At 39.9% G+C, this 12,630-nt stretch overlaps 2 protein-coding genes and 1 non-coding gene across 3 annotated transcripts in view; all 3 read left to right on the top strand.

The window, feature by feature from the left end:
• LOC144213350 (uncharacterized) overlaps positions 1-12,630 on the top strand; it is a 324,366-nt gene that overhangs the window by 297,962 nt on the left and 13,774 nt on the right. The window lies entirely within an intron of this gene.
• On the top strand, positions 3,080-3,151 carry trnae-uuc (transfer RNA glutamic acid (anticodon UUC)). Its single transcript has one exon. It is a non-coding gene; the product is annotated as a tRNA-Glu (tRNA).
• On the top strand, positions 6,845-11,951 carry LOC144213339 (uncharacterized). Its single transcript, XM_077741751.1, has 2 exons — positions 6,845-7,212; positions 9,200-11,951. The coding sequence occupies exons 1-2, from the start codon at positions 7,083-7,085 to the stop codon at positions 11,800-11,802; spliced, it is 2,733 nt and encodes a 910-aa protein (XP_077597877.1). The 5' UTR covers positions 6,845-7,082; the 3' UTR covers positions 11,803-11,951.

The raw sequence follows: 12,630 nt of genomic DNA, 5'->3' as shown, positions 1-12,630 counted from the left end.
TGCTAATTGGGTAAACATGAACATTTTTTAAGTGTCCATCTGATCTTTATCAAATTTGGTGGGAAGTTAACCTCTTATAAAATAAATAATAACTGTCACAAATTGTGAGTATTTGTTAAGATTTATTGAAATTACAGTGATCCCTCGCTTATCGCGGTTAATGGGGACACCCTCAACATAACGCCTCTCTGCTGCTCCGTCTGCAGAGGCTGCATCTCCATGCAACGACACATTCTTTAGTCCGACTCGCCGCTTAAATCTCTCAAGCCAGCCCTTGCTGGCAGCGAAAGCCGTACGTGGTCGATGGTTAGTCTGGCTTGAGGCACCGGGCAGAGGATCACCTTCGTCGTCGTCACCGTCCTCTTCTTCCTCGTCTAGAACGTTGTCGTCGTCGTCACCACCCTCAGGCACCATAGCATCAAACAATGATTTAGCCTTACTTCGGATTAAGTTTCCGTCCAGGCTGATTTGCTTCGCGCAACAATCACGGATCCAAATAACCAGTGCATGGAGAGCGTTTGGGAGGCATCACGAAGGGCTTCACAAAACTTTTACGCTTAACTTGGCGAGAAGCGTACTGTATAGCACGAGATAAGCGTGGACTGAGAATGGGCATCGGGAGAAGCTTGGGCTTCCGTGGTGAATGTGCCAATGGGGAGTCGAGTATATTCAGTGAGCATTCAGATGGCCAATCAGCTTGCGTTTTTGCCGTGATGCTTCCGTGATGCCCCGTGATGCTTTGCGCATACGTGCATTCTTTGTGTTTTAAAATTTTGTAAAATTATGCAATTACTAATTCCAATTGAATATTTTGTTTCCACATCTTGTAAAATTATCTCATTTATAATTTTAATATAATATCTTTAATTTTTTTTTCCCAGAAAAAAATCCGCAAAGCTCTGCGTCCGCGTTAACTGAGGCGCGAAGTAGCGGGGGAACACTGTATCTTATGAGAGTAGTTTTTTTACATTCAGGGAGGACGGGGTTGGTTGCCACAAGGGTTGGATTTGCCTACATATTTATGGAATAGATGAGCGTTTGTTTTCCTCCGTCTGCCATTGTGGGTGGAGTTTACGATTTTATGATCTATTGTGGTTTTTCAAAGGTTTTCTTGTGTTTGCAGTTGTTTAAATATATAGATACCATCTAATCTGTTTAGTTAATCTGATACGATTCATGTCAGAAACTGTATTGTAAAATAAGTTCAATATTAACATTTCGATATTAAAAAGGGGCCTATATTTATTGCTTGACATATGTGCAATTATCTTTGTTATATGATTTACGATTTCTGCTGCTAAATCTCTGACGCCAAAACTTGGGGGTTATGCTTCTAAGTAGTGTGTTCATAAATTGCTTTGTTGTGATTTGGAAAAAAGAATCATTTTTAAATGTGAAATTACCTATCACATTCAAATTTAATATTGTCGCGTATATTTTCATAGATGAACTTAGTGGATGAACTTAATACAGTTGAACTTCGGTTATCGCAGTTAATGGGGACGGAGACCACCCGCGAAAACTGAAAATCCGCGAGGTAGCGGCGCCCCTTCAAAAATGCTTAAAAAAGCATAACCACGTGCACAAAAGCACCACCAAACTATATGCTGTTCATTCAGGTGTTTTATTCCACATCAGAATGCAGGTGCCATGTTGATGCATACAAACAAATCAAATACAGCATAGTAAAAAACTGTAAAATATGTTGTCTGTTTACAATAACAATTGAGGGTCTAGAACACTGTTCTTCCAAACAATTTACTTACGAACAACCGATTATCGTTATCCAGCTTTCAAAAACAAGCAAACACTACAATTAGCTAACACAATTAGCTAAAATAGTAGTCCGCATGGAGGATCTTCTGCTGTTTTTTGCACGTAAGAAACATCGTTATTGGGAGTTTTTTTTGGTCGACGAAGATGCGCCTATGAACAGCCATGACGTCATCAATACGATTGCTAAATTCGACCGCTCTTACCATGTTATCATCAATTTCTTTGGCCCTTTTTTGGAGGTCTTTGGCAACATTGAAGAGGTCCTGTAAATTATTCAATGTAAGGCCACCTTTGTCAGCTTCGTGAGTAGTAGACTCGTCTTCCCCCTCACTCGCCGACTTAGTCATTTCCTGTCGGTCCTCCTCTGTCAGTGGGTCTGAGTGACAGTCGATGAGATTTTTAATCTCATCAGCCGTCATATCCGAGAAGCCTTCAGTCTGACCGAGTCAGCCTGACAGCCTTATCAACGGCAGAGTGATGGATTTCGTTAGGCTTGAAACCCTCATAGTCTTGAGTGATTTTGTATGGCCACAATTTCTTTCAGCTGGAGATGAGTGTCTGTTCTTTCAGGTCCCTTAGGGCATTCTGAATATTAGTCAGACACGTAGCTATGTTGTAGTCCTTCCAATAAGATTTGATGCTGAAGGTCTCGTCGGGCTCTTCAATGGAGGACGTTAGACCCTCCATTGTCAACCAGATTCTCTGGCTACGCTCGCGTAGCTATTTCATGCTCTCAACCTATCCAATAAACTCACTTTTTCGTTAATTGTTAACATATTTCGCTTTTTCTTCGATTCCATAGATGCACCAAGGGATAAAGAGCGTTTGGGAGGCATCACTAAGGGCTTCACAAAACTTTTACACTTAAGTTGGCGAGAAGCGTACTGTATAGCAGAAGATAAGCGTGGACTGAGAATGGGCATCGGGAGAAGCTCGGGCCACTGTAGTGAATGGGCCAATGGGGAGTCGAGTAGTTCAGTGAGTATTCAGATGGCCAATCAGCGTGCATTTATGCCCGTGATGCTTTGCCCATACGTGCATTCTTTGATTTAAAATGTTGTAAAATGATGCAATTACTAATTCTAATTGAATATTTGTTTTCAAATTTTGTAAAATAATGTAATTTCTAATTTTAAATTAATATTTTTCATTATTTATTTATTTTTACATTTAAAAAAAAAACCTCAAAGCTCTGAAGCCGCGATGGATGAACCGCGAAGTAGCGAGATCCCAATATAATTTCATGAGTCCATCATCCAAACTGCATGCTTCTACTTGATCTGGATCAGCTTCAGAAGATATATCCCATATGGTCTAGCGGTCAGGATTCCTGGTTTTCACCCAGATGGCCCGGGTTCGACTCCCAGTATGGGAAACCTCGTGCTATGTGGATGGATTGAGAACTTTTGACTTTCTATAATTTCCAGAAACAAATCCCACAAGCCTTTCCCACTTCTAGCCGAGTAGATGTGTATTGCAAATGATGTGGTAATTGAATGAGTCTGTCATCAAAGCTTTATACTTCTTATGAAATATCCCATATGGTCTAGGGGTCAGGATTCCTAGTTTTCACCTAGCAAGGCCGGGTTCAACTCCTAGTATGGGAAACTTTGAATTAGATGTCTGGAATCAGAAATATTGGACCTCTATACCTTCCGGAAACTAACCCCAATTATTCGCCATAAGGCGAGATAGAACAACCATCTAAAACTAATGACAACTTTCAGGGTCGGCAGACTCGAAGTGAGGAGGTGAGTGAGCAGATCCGTAGTCGACTGTTAAAACTGGAGAACGAGAACCAAAGTATTCTCCAGACTGTCGAAGAGCTCAGAGCGGTCCATATTCACAATAGCATGCAGTCCCACAAACATACTCACTACAGTGAGAAGGATGATGCCCAACATCACTTTTGTGTAGTGGCTGGAAGTTATTGATAAAGGAAAACATGCCATTTACACAGTTAGTGAAACAGGAGATATTTAATACCTTGCCGTCTGGAGTTTTCATGAGCATCAGTTCACAGAAGAGGATGTGAGGCGACAAGTTCGCAAGACTGTTCAGAATAACCAAGAAGTGGAGAGACATTTGGAATGTAATGATGTCATCTTTTGTGGGGGAGAGTGTGACATGCTCAAGTGTTTAAGTTATTAATGATAGAGTGTGACATGCTGAAGTGTTAAAGTTATTAATTATTGCATGTTGGGGATTACAACTAGTTTTGGATTGGATGTTTATCAGTGTTCGATTATTGATTCCTTGATCCAAATAACAAGAGCGACATGGTAAAGCCTGAATCGGTATTTGATTATTGATGTCTAGGTGCATATAGCTACGCAAACACAGGAGATGTTCCTCATTACAGTAAAAGATAGATTGAGGACAACAACTAATTACTGAGTGATTATTTCTCCCTGAGTTTCAAGCAATAAGAAAATGCATGGGTGTAACAATTCCAATGATTACAAATCTATAATTGCTTAATTATATTTAATTCCTTGCATTGTTGGTCATTTGCTTCAAATATTGCCCATGAAAAGTGACAGCTGATTACATCAACATTAAGTAAAAAGTAAATTCTAGATTTGTATCCCTATAGAGCAGATTTTTCCGCAGTATCAAAGTAATAAACAAAGACAAGTAGACTCTAGACTTGGCAAATAATGTGTCGACTGCGGGGGAAGCGCTTTGTTGCGGCGGCTGCTGATTATATTGGAATGAAACATGTGGGCCGTGGGGCGGCCGATTTGTACAAGCGACTAAAATATTTTTTGGGCCCCTTCCGTGAAGACATTACAATAATTGGCCTTGGGGGTCCTGAAGCAAAAATGGTGTTTGCTATGATATGGTTGTGCTTGCAGTATATTTTTGATTATGGGGTCTTGGCAAAATATTGTCATATAGTTGGATATCGGATGAGGAATTAATTTAGCTTATTAATGAAAGTCCTCTCTAAAATGTGTTATATACAGGGAAAAAAGAGATGACATTTCAATTCATTTGGGACCTTGCTGGAGAGGAATAAAAGTCAAAACAAAACAAAAAGATAACAATGCTGCTTTTGCAGCGAGCGTCAAGGTCACAGGTAGCGGCTAAAGCATTTCATAATAAGAGCAAAACATGGTCTGCAAGAAATGCAGGGTTATGCGAATGCTTTCACATTCATTTTTCGGGTTTTAAACAGAAATGTATATTAAGATGATAGAAAATCTGTTTAGTAAAAGGTTGATTTGGTAAAAGATTTGGATTTGGGAATTGAGCAAAATGGCCATTTTTGAGCAATTGTGGGTTTCAAAGGGCTCTTAATTAAAAAAAAACTAGCTTTTGGAGGATAAAAGAATATTAATACTATTTTTGAATGGTTGGATTGTTCAAAATACTGTAACATAGGGGTTTGGCTGGCTAAACGAAAAGAAAAAAGGCAAAAATGTAAATTATGGTATATTGGTGACCATTTTTAGGTCTTTTATTAAATATTGAAAATTGTAATTAGGAAATGCCTAGCAAGAGGTTGATTTCGCGAATTTAATTGTTGTAGATTTTTATTGTGGTAACAGAGAGCTATATGAAAGGGCTCTTATCTTAAGTAAACATCGTATCAGGTGATTTGCAAGGTATATCTTAGGTATTGAGAGTTATTTGGTTGTTAATAATATCAAACAACGAATTTAACAATGCAATCACAATCGAGCCTGAAAACTTTGAGTGCAGCACAGTAGAGAGTGAGAACATTGGAGAGACCCTTCAATGGTAAGAACATAATCACTTCAACAAACTTCTTGTGTTCACATTTCTTTTTAATGTGGGTTCAAATTACTGTGGTACCTTGAGAAACGACCTTAATGCGTTCAGGGACTGAGCCCGTCGAAATGAACTACCGTATTTTCAAGACTATGAGAGTGGTTATCACATTGGCGTTACAGTTCCGAGGTCATGGGTTAAAAATACACACAAGAACTCATACAGGTGAAAAAACATAGTCAGGACGAATGTACTCAATGGACGTTTTCAACTTTTAGTACTATGCGTGTGATTTTATCTAATACAAGAGTGTTGGAGTGTGGGAGAATTTGGAATTTTGCTGGATGTTCAAGTACTTATATCGAACTCACTGAATTAGTTTACAAAATACAGTCCAAATACAGGCTGGAGACGATGGACAGTGACTTTGAAGGTTTGATTACAGAATATTCTGGGCACAGGTTAACCACGGGCAATGCTGTCGTCCACAAATGCGTCGAGACAGACAACGTTCATTCATTCACCTTTATTCTCTCAAGAGGGTGATATCAAAACTGAACAGGAATGGGATTTTACCCTACTTCATACAGTAAGAAATTTGTTATGAACCAGCGAATAGAAGATAACGACAATGTTGCAAGTCTTCAAGGATAAGCCATTTGTTATGAACTGGCAAATAGAAGATAATGACAATGTTGCAAGTATTCAAGGACACATCTGGCTACAGGACAGAGCTCTACTAAGGAGAAGCTTGAGACTCATGGAGTCATGACTAGAAACAGGCAAAATACATATTTCAACATGAGACCCACTTCATGACCCAGCGATTTGCAAAGCCCCTCTTTTTAGGCAATGAATCGAATATTTGTCCCAATATCAGTGGTGTGCCGTCAGGGCCTTCAAGGCCTTCTCTGCTGGCCTAAGGAATATCTGAATCACAGACCGATGTTAATTATATTTTGCTTATGAAAAATATATATATATATACACATACCCACACACACATTCACACCCCACCCCCACGCACGCACACACACACACACACGCACACACACGCACACACACACACACAAACACACACACACATACATTTGTTAACTGGTAAATCATGTGAAATAAAAGTGATTATTTCGTTTTGCCTGACACGATCAAAATAATTCCACACTGAGGAAAACTTCTCAGAACGAGCCATAATTACGCCAAAGTCCGTCCAACAGACCCACGACACTTTGATACAGTTTATTTCTTTAAACTATTATCACACTTTTGCCAAACGATACATTTCTTGTTCTTGTCACGTGATTCTTTCTTAAAGCTTTACACGCCCCACTATGGGCTTTCTCTCTTGAGCCATCGGCACAGAGCTGACGCACCAGTGTCGCTCGTTCCATCACTATCTATCAACAAACCTGCTTTAGCTATACCAGCTAGCAGCTATCAAAGAAACAAGTCGCTGACTAGCATATTTATAATCTAGCTTTATTTAGCTAGAAGCTGTCAAAGGAATAAGTCGACGAAGAGGTCGTTTTAGGTTTACTGGCTATTTTAGCTCAGCATAGCTAGCAGCTATGTCGGCAAGAACACAACGGTCAAAGCTCCGGGGGGAACTTTTTGAGGTCAAAAAGGTGCATTCAACTCACGAGCAATCGACGGTTTGCTACATAACGCAAGAAAAAGTTGTTCTTCGTAGACTAGAAGGTGGGTTCACTTTTTTTTTCCATATATTCTCTCAAAGGTATTCAATTCACATGACACTATAGTAGCGTACGTGCGTTTTCAAGAAGTCGCAGTGGCACCATTCGAAGAAAGACGTAATAAATTATTTCTATGTATATGTAACCACTCTAGGAGGGAAATGATGAGTCTCAACACGTGTTAATACTTACCAACGGCATTAAACAGTAGCTTTCCTATTGCATCCTTATCACAAACAATGTATTTTTCAAATTACGCAAAGCGTGAGCGCCCACCAGAGGCGTTCAAGAGTAAATCCTGCTACTCGCCCTCCATTTTTGGCTATTTGCTTGAGGAACATAACACTTATTTACATACTCTAAATTGAAAATTAAAAAATAGAGATGTAGATGTACTAAACAACAACGAGAGCAGCGTTCAAAGAATGGTATCAAAGTTGTGGCCCGATGGCCAAGCGTGGCCCACTACCACTCTGTGGTGCGGTCCGCAAAAGTACCTCATATTTAATGCTGAATTTCAAATGCAGCTTATACATGAATAGAATATTAACTATCATCAGAGATCAGCCAAGTGCCAGAAAATTGTCTGGAAATGCACCATCTACCCAGTTGAGGTTTGCTGTCTAGGCTACGTTGGGCTTCTCCCACTGTTTTTAATCCCAACATTCATTCATTCATTCATTTTATGATATGCCAAATCTTGTATAGGGGTGCTGCCTATCCCAGCTGCCTTTGTGCCAGAGGCGAGGAACACCCTGAATCGGTGGCCAGCCAATCGCAGAGCACGAGGAGCAAAATAACCATTCACGCTCACACTCGTACCTAGGGGCAATGTACAGTGTCCAATCAGACCCTACCTCTATTTCAGTCTCATTAACCCCCCCCCAAAAATAGATCCACTACTGAATAAAAGATAATGCTTCTTTTAATGCCTCTCCTTTGGCGAAATCATTTTAACTATGTTAAAATCTAAAACATAAAAAGGAATGTTTACAATGAAAAGATTCCCAAAAAGATTTGACAAATTTTAAGGCGCTACATCACCAGTGAAGAAACTTTAATGACCAATTGTCCCTCACTTTGAAAAATGCACCTATAAACAGTTTTCAACTCATGTTGCTGTTGATTAAAATACTACAGTAGTTAGTACTGGTCACCGGTCTTTTGGTCACCGGTCTTTTGGACACCGGTCTTTTGGTCACCGGTCTTTTGGTCACCGGTCTTTTGGTCACCGGTCTTTTGGTCACTGGTCTTTTGGTCACCAGTCTTTTGGTCGCCGGTCTTTTGCTTGCAGTTAGGGTTATGGTTGTCAAATGTACCGTATTTTCATGACTATAAGGCGCACCACATTATAAGCCCTCAATGAATGACATTTTTCCATATATAAGGTGCACAGTATTATAAGGTGCACTGTATTATAAGGCGCACTGTATTATAAGGTGCACTGTATTATAAGGCGCACTGTATTATAAGGCGCACTGTATTATAAGGCGCACTGTATTATAAGGCGCACTGTCTATTTTGGAGTTATTTAAGACTTAAGTGTGCCTTATAGTCGTGAAAATACGGTCATTGCTATTGACTTCCAGGAAAGAAGCACTCACTACACAGTCACCTCTAGAGCCAGTCATTGTTGATGTTTTGGACTTTTTTTGTATAAAATCTTGCAGTGGGGGAGGAGCTAGATGATGGAAGATTTTGTAAACTAAGATGGCATCTGCATATTTAACAGTATTGTTTCAGTTCAGGCGTTTGTGATTTTTTAATATCCGACAGTGGTGGTTTTTCGTTTTTGGTTTTCTGTTTTTTCCATTTATAAGGCGCACTGGATTATAATGCACGCTGTCTAATTTGGGGAAAATTTTGTGACAAAAGTTGTGACAAAATGAATGTATGGCGCCCTCTTCCGTTTGGTTTCATTTCTGTGAACAAGAAATTCAGTCATTTTATAATTAGAAAACGGTTAATCAATTACCTTTGTGTCTTTGCAGGTTTCAGAAATGATCTTAGTGCTGATGGGCAGGAGTCTGTTGGCCTTGAAGAGGAATTTGAGCTCCACCAAATCAAAGAGGAGGAGCTAGAGTTCCCTCAACAACAAATGAGATACGAGCAACATCCAATCAAAAGGGAGGAAGATCATTTCACCTGGTCACTTGGTGAGTTCGTGAAGAGGGAAGATGTTCTGGGCGTGGCAAGTGGAGGGGCGGAACCTGCAAACACCAAAACATGGCCCCGAATTAAACAAGAGGAGCAAGAGTTCCCTCAAAAACAAATAGGAGAGCAACTTCCAATCAAAAAGGAGGAAGATCATTTCACCTGGTCACCAGGTGAGTCCGTGAAAAGGGATTATCTGGGTGTGGCCAGCGAAGGGGCAGATTCTGCGAACGCCTCAGCATGGCCCCAAATTAAAGAGAAGCCAGAGTTCCCTCAACAGTGCAAAAGAGAAGACCAATCTCCAATCAAAAACGAATGTGTCAAATGTTCAACTGGGGAATCTTTCAAGAGTGAAGATGATCTGGGCCTGGCCAACAGAGGGGTGGAGCTTCTGAACGGCAGCTCAACAGAAGGATGGCGAGCAGAAAATGTAATTTCTCCTTTATCAGATGGCAACAAGTTGCTTGAAGATGATGATGAAGATGTTATGAAAAATCCCAGCGGTGACAAACTCTGCAAATGCTTTCAGTGTGGGAAAACTTTTGAGAAAAAGTATTCTTTGAAAATACACACAAGAACCCACACGGGTGAAAAACCATTTTCATGCTCAGTTTGTGGTCAAAGATTCACAGTGAAGGCAAGATTAATTAGCCATGCAAGAACACACACAGGTGAAAAACCATTTTCGTGTTCAGTTTGTGGTCAAAGATTCACAGTGAAGGCAAGCTTAACTAGCCATGCAAGAATACACACAGGTGAAAAACCATTTTCGTGTTCAGTTTGTGGTCAACGATTCACAGAGAAGGGAAGCTTAATTAGCCATGCAAGAATACACACTGGTGAAAAACCATTTTCGTGTTCAGTTTGTGGTCAAAGATTCACAGTGAAGGCAAGCTTAACTAGCCATGCAAGAATACACACAGGTGAAAAACCATTTTCGTGTTCAGTTTGTGGTCAAGGATTCACAAAGAAGGGAAACTTAATTATCCATGCAAGGACACATACTGGTGAAAAACCATTTTCATGTTCAGTTTGTGGTCAAAGATTCACAGTGAACAGAACCTTAATTAGTCATGCAAGAACCCACACAGGTGAAAAACCATTTTCATGTTCAGCTTGTGGTCAAAGATTCACAGAGAAGGGAAGCTTAAAAAAACACGTAATAATCCACACTGGTGAAAAACCATTTGCGTGCTCAGTTTGTGGTCAAAGATTCACAGAGAAGGGAATCTTAAAAAAACACGTAATAATCCACACTGGTGAAAAACCATTTTCATGTTCAGTATGCAGTAAAGCCTTTAATAGAAAGGAAGACTTGAAAATCCACGTAAGAACCCACACTGGTGAGAAACCATTTTCATGTTCAGTTTGTGGTCAGACATTTGCACGGAAGGATAAATTAGGAAGACACACAAGAACCCACACTGGTGAAAAACCATTTTCATGTTCAGTTTGTGGTCAGACATTTGCACGGAAGGATAATTTAGAAGGACACACAACAACCCACACTGGTGAAAAACCATTTTCATGTTCAGTTTGCAGTAAAGCCTTTTCTAAAAAAGACAACTTAAAAACCCACACAAGAACCCACACAGGGGAAAAACCATTTTCATGTTCAGCTTGTGGTCAAAGATTCACAGAGAAGGGAAGCTTAAAAAAACACGTAATAATCCACACTGGTGAAAAACCATTTGCGTGCTCAGTTTGTGGTCAAAGATTCACAGAGAAGGGAGGCTTAAAAAAACACGTAATAATCCACACTGGTGAAAAACCATTTTCATGTTCAGTATGCAGTAAAGCCTTTAATACAAAGGAAAACTTGAAAATCCACGTAAGAACCCACACTGGTGAGAAACCATTTTCATGTTCAGTATGCAGTAAAGCCTTTAATACAAAGGAAAACTTGAAAATCCACGTAAGAACCCACACTGGTGAGAAACCATTTTCGTGTTCAGTTTGTGGTCAAAGATTCACAGGGAAGGGAAACTTATTTAAACATGCAAGAACACACACAGGTGAAAAGCCATTGTCGTGTTCAGTTTGCGGTAAAGCCTTTTCTCAAAATGGAGACTTACAAAGACACACAAGAACCCACACTGGCGAAAAACCATTTGCGTGCTCAGTTTGCGGTAAAGCCTTTTCTCAAAATGGAGACTTACAAAGACACACAAGAACCCACACTGGCGAAAAACCATTTGCGTGCTCAGTTTGTGGTCAAAGATTCACAGAGAAGGGAAACTTAAAAAGACACGTAGTAACCCACACTGGTGAAAAACCATTTTCATGTTCAGTATGCAGTATAGCCTTTTATAAAAATGAAAACTTGAAAATCCACGTAAGAACCCACACTGGTGAGAAACCATTTTCGTGTTCAGTTTGTGGTCAAAGATTCACAGGGAAGGCAAACTTATTTAAACATGTAAGAACACACACAGGTTAAAAGCCATTTTCGTGTTTAGATTGCGGTAAAGCCTTTTCTCAAAATGGAGATTAACAAAGACACAAGAACCCACACTGGTGGAAAACTATTTTCCTGCTCAGTTTGTGGTCGAACATTTTCCCAACGGAGAAGCTTAATAGAACACTTAAGAACCCACACTGGAGAAGAATGTTTTCCTGCTCAGTCTGTGGCCACTGATTCGCTACAACAGTCTAATTAAAAAACTACACAATTGGGAAAAACCTGAAAAGAATACTTAACCCGCACAGGAGAAAAGTCCTTTTTTTTTGCTCAATTTGTGGCAGGAACAATGTTCCCTCTAAGCTGAGCGCGTGCGCAATTGTGCACTACTAAGCAGTAAATAAAATCATACCTTTTTTTTTACTCCTTTCCCCACGATGGCGCCGTTTACGGGGCAGCCAGTGGCAGTAGCTCTGTCCACTCTTGTTTTTTGTGTTTTACAGCCAGCTCTAGGATCAATATGAGTAAATGATACATGCTGCTGTTCATACTTGTTGCTTGCATGCTTTCTTTTTGTAATGAGGGAAATGGGTTATTTTGAAAAATACTGCTTTAAATTTAAGAGGGGGGTGATGTGTACTCCAACCTATTACGCGCATGCGTACTTTGGTGTCTGTATTGTTGCACACTTGGTTCTAAGTAAAAGACGTAAACGGATGACTGTGTCCTGGCTCTCTTCTTCAATACAGTACAGGCACGTTTAAAAAAGTAATTGCAGAGGCTAAATTCAAACCAAAAAAACGATAAATAGTCCCTCTGCTTTGAACAATTTACCTGTACAAGATGATTAATTTAATATTAATCTTG

The sequence above is a fragment of the Stigmatopora nigra genome, chromosome 20 (assembly GCF_051989575.1).
Source record: "Stigmatopora nigra isolate UIUO_SnigA chromosome 20, RoL_Snig_1.1, whole genome shotgun sequence".
NCBI lineage: Eukaryota > Metazoa > Chordata > Actinopteri > Syngnathiformes > Syngnathidae > Stigmatopora > Stigmatopora nigra.
The sequence above is the reverse complement of the archived record's forward strand: the minus strand, read 5'-3'. Positions and strand labels throughout refer to the sequence as shown.

Coding starts and splice junctions, on each gene's coding strand:
- LOC144213339 (XM_077741751.1), top strand. CDS start 7,083: ATGTCGGCAAGAACACAACGGTCAAAGCTCCGGGGGGAACTTTTTGAG. Junction 7,213..9,199: donor TGTTCTTCGTAGACTAGAAG/GTGGGTTCACTT, acceptor GTGTCTTTGCAG/GTTTCAGAAATGATCTTAGT.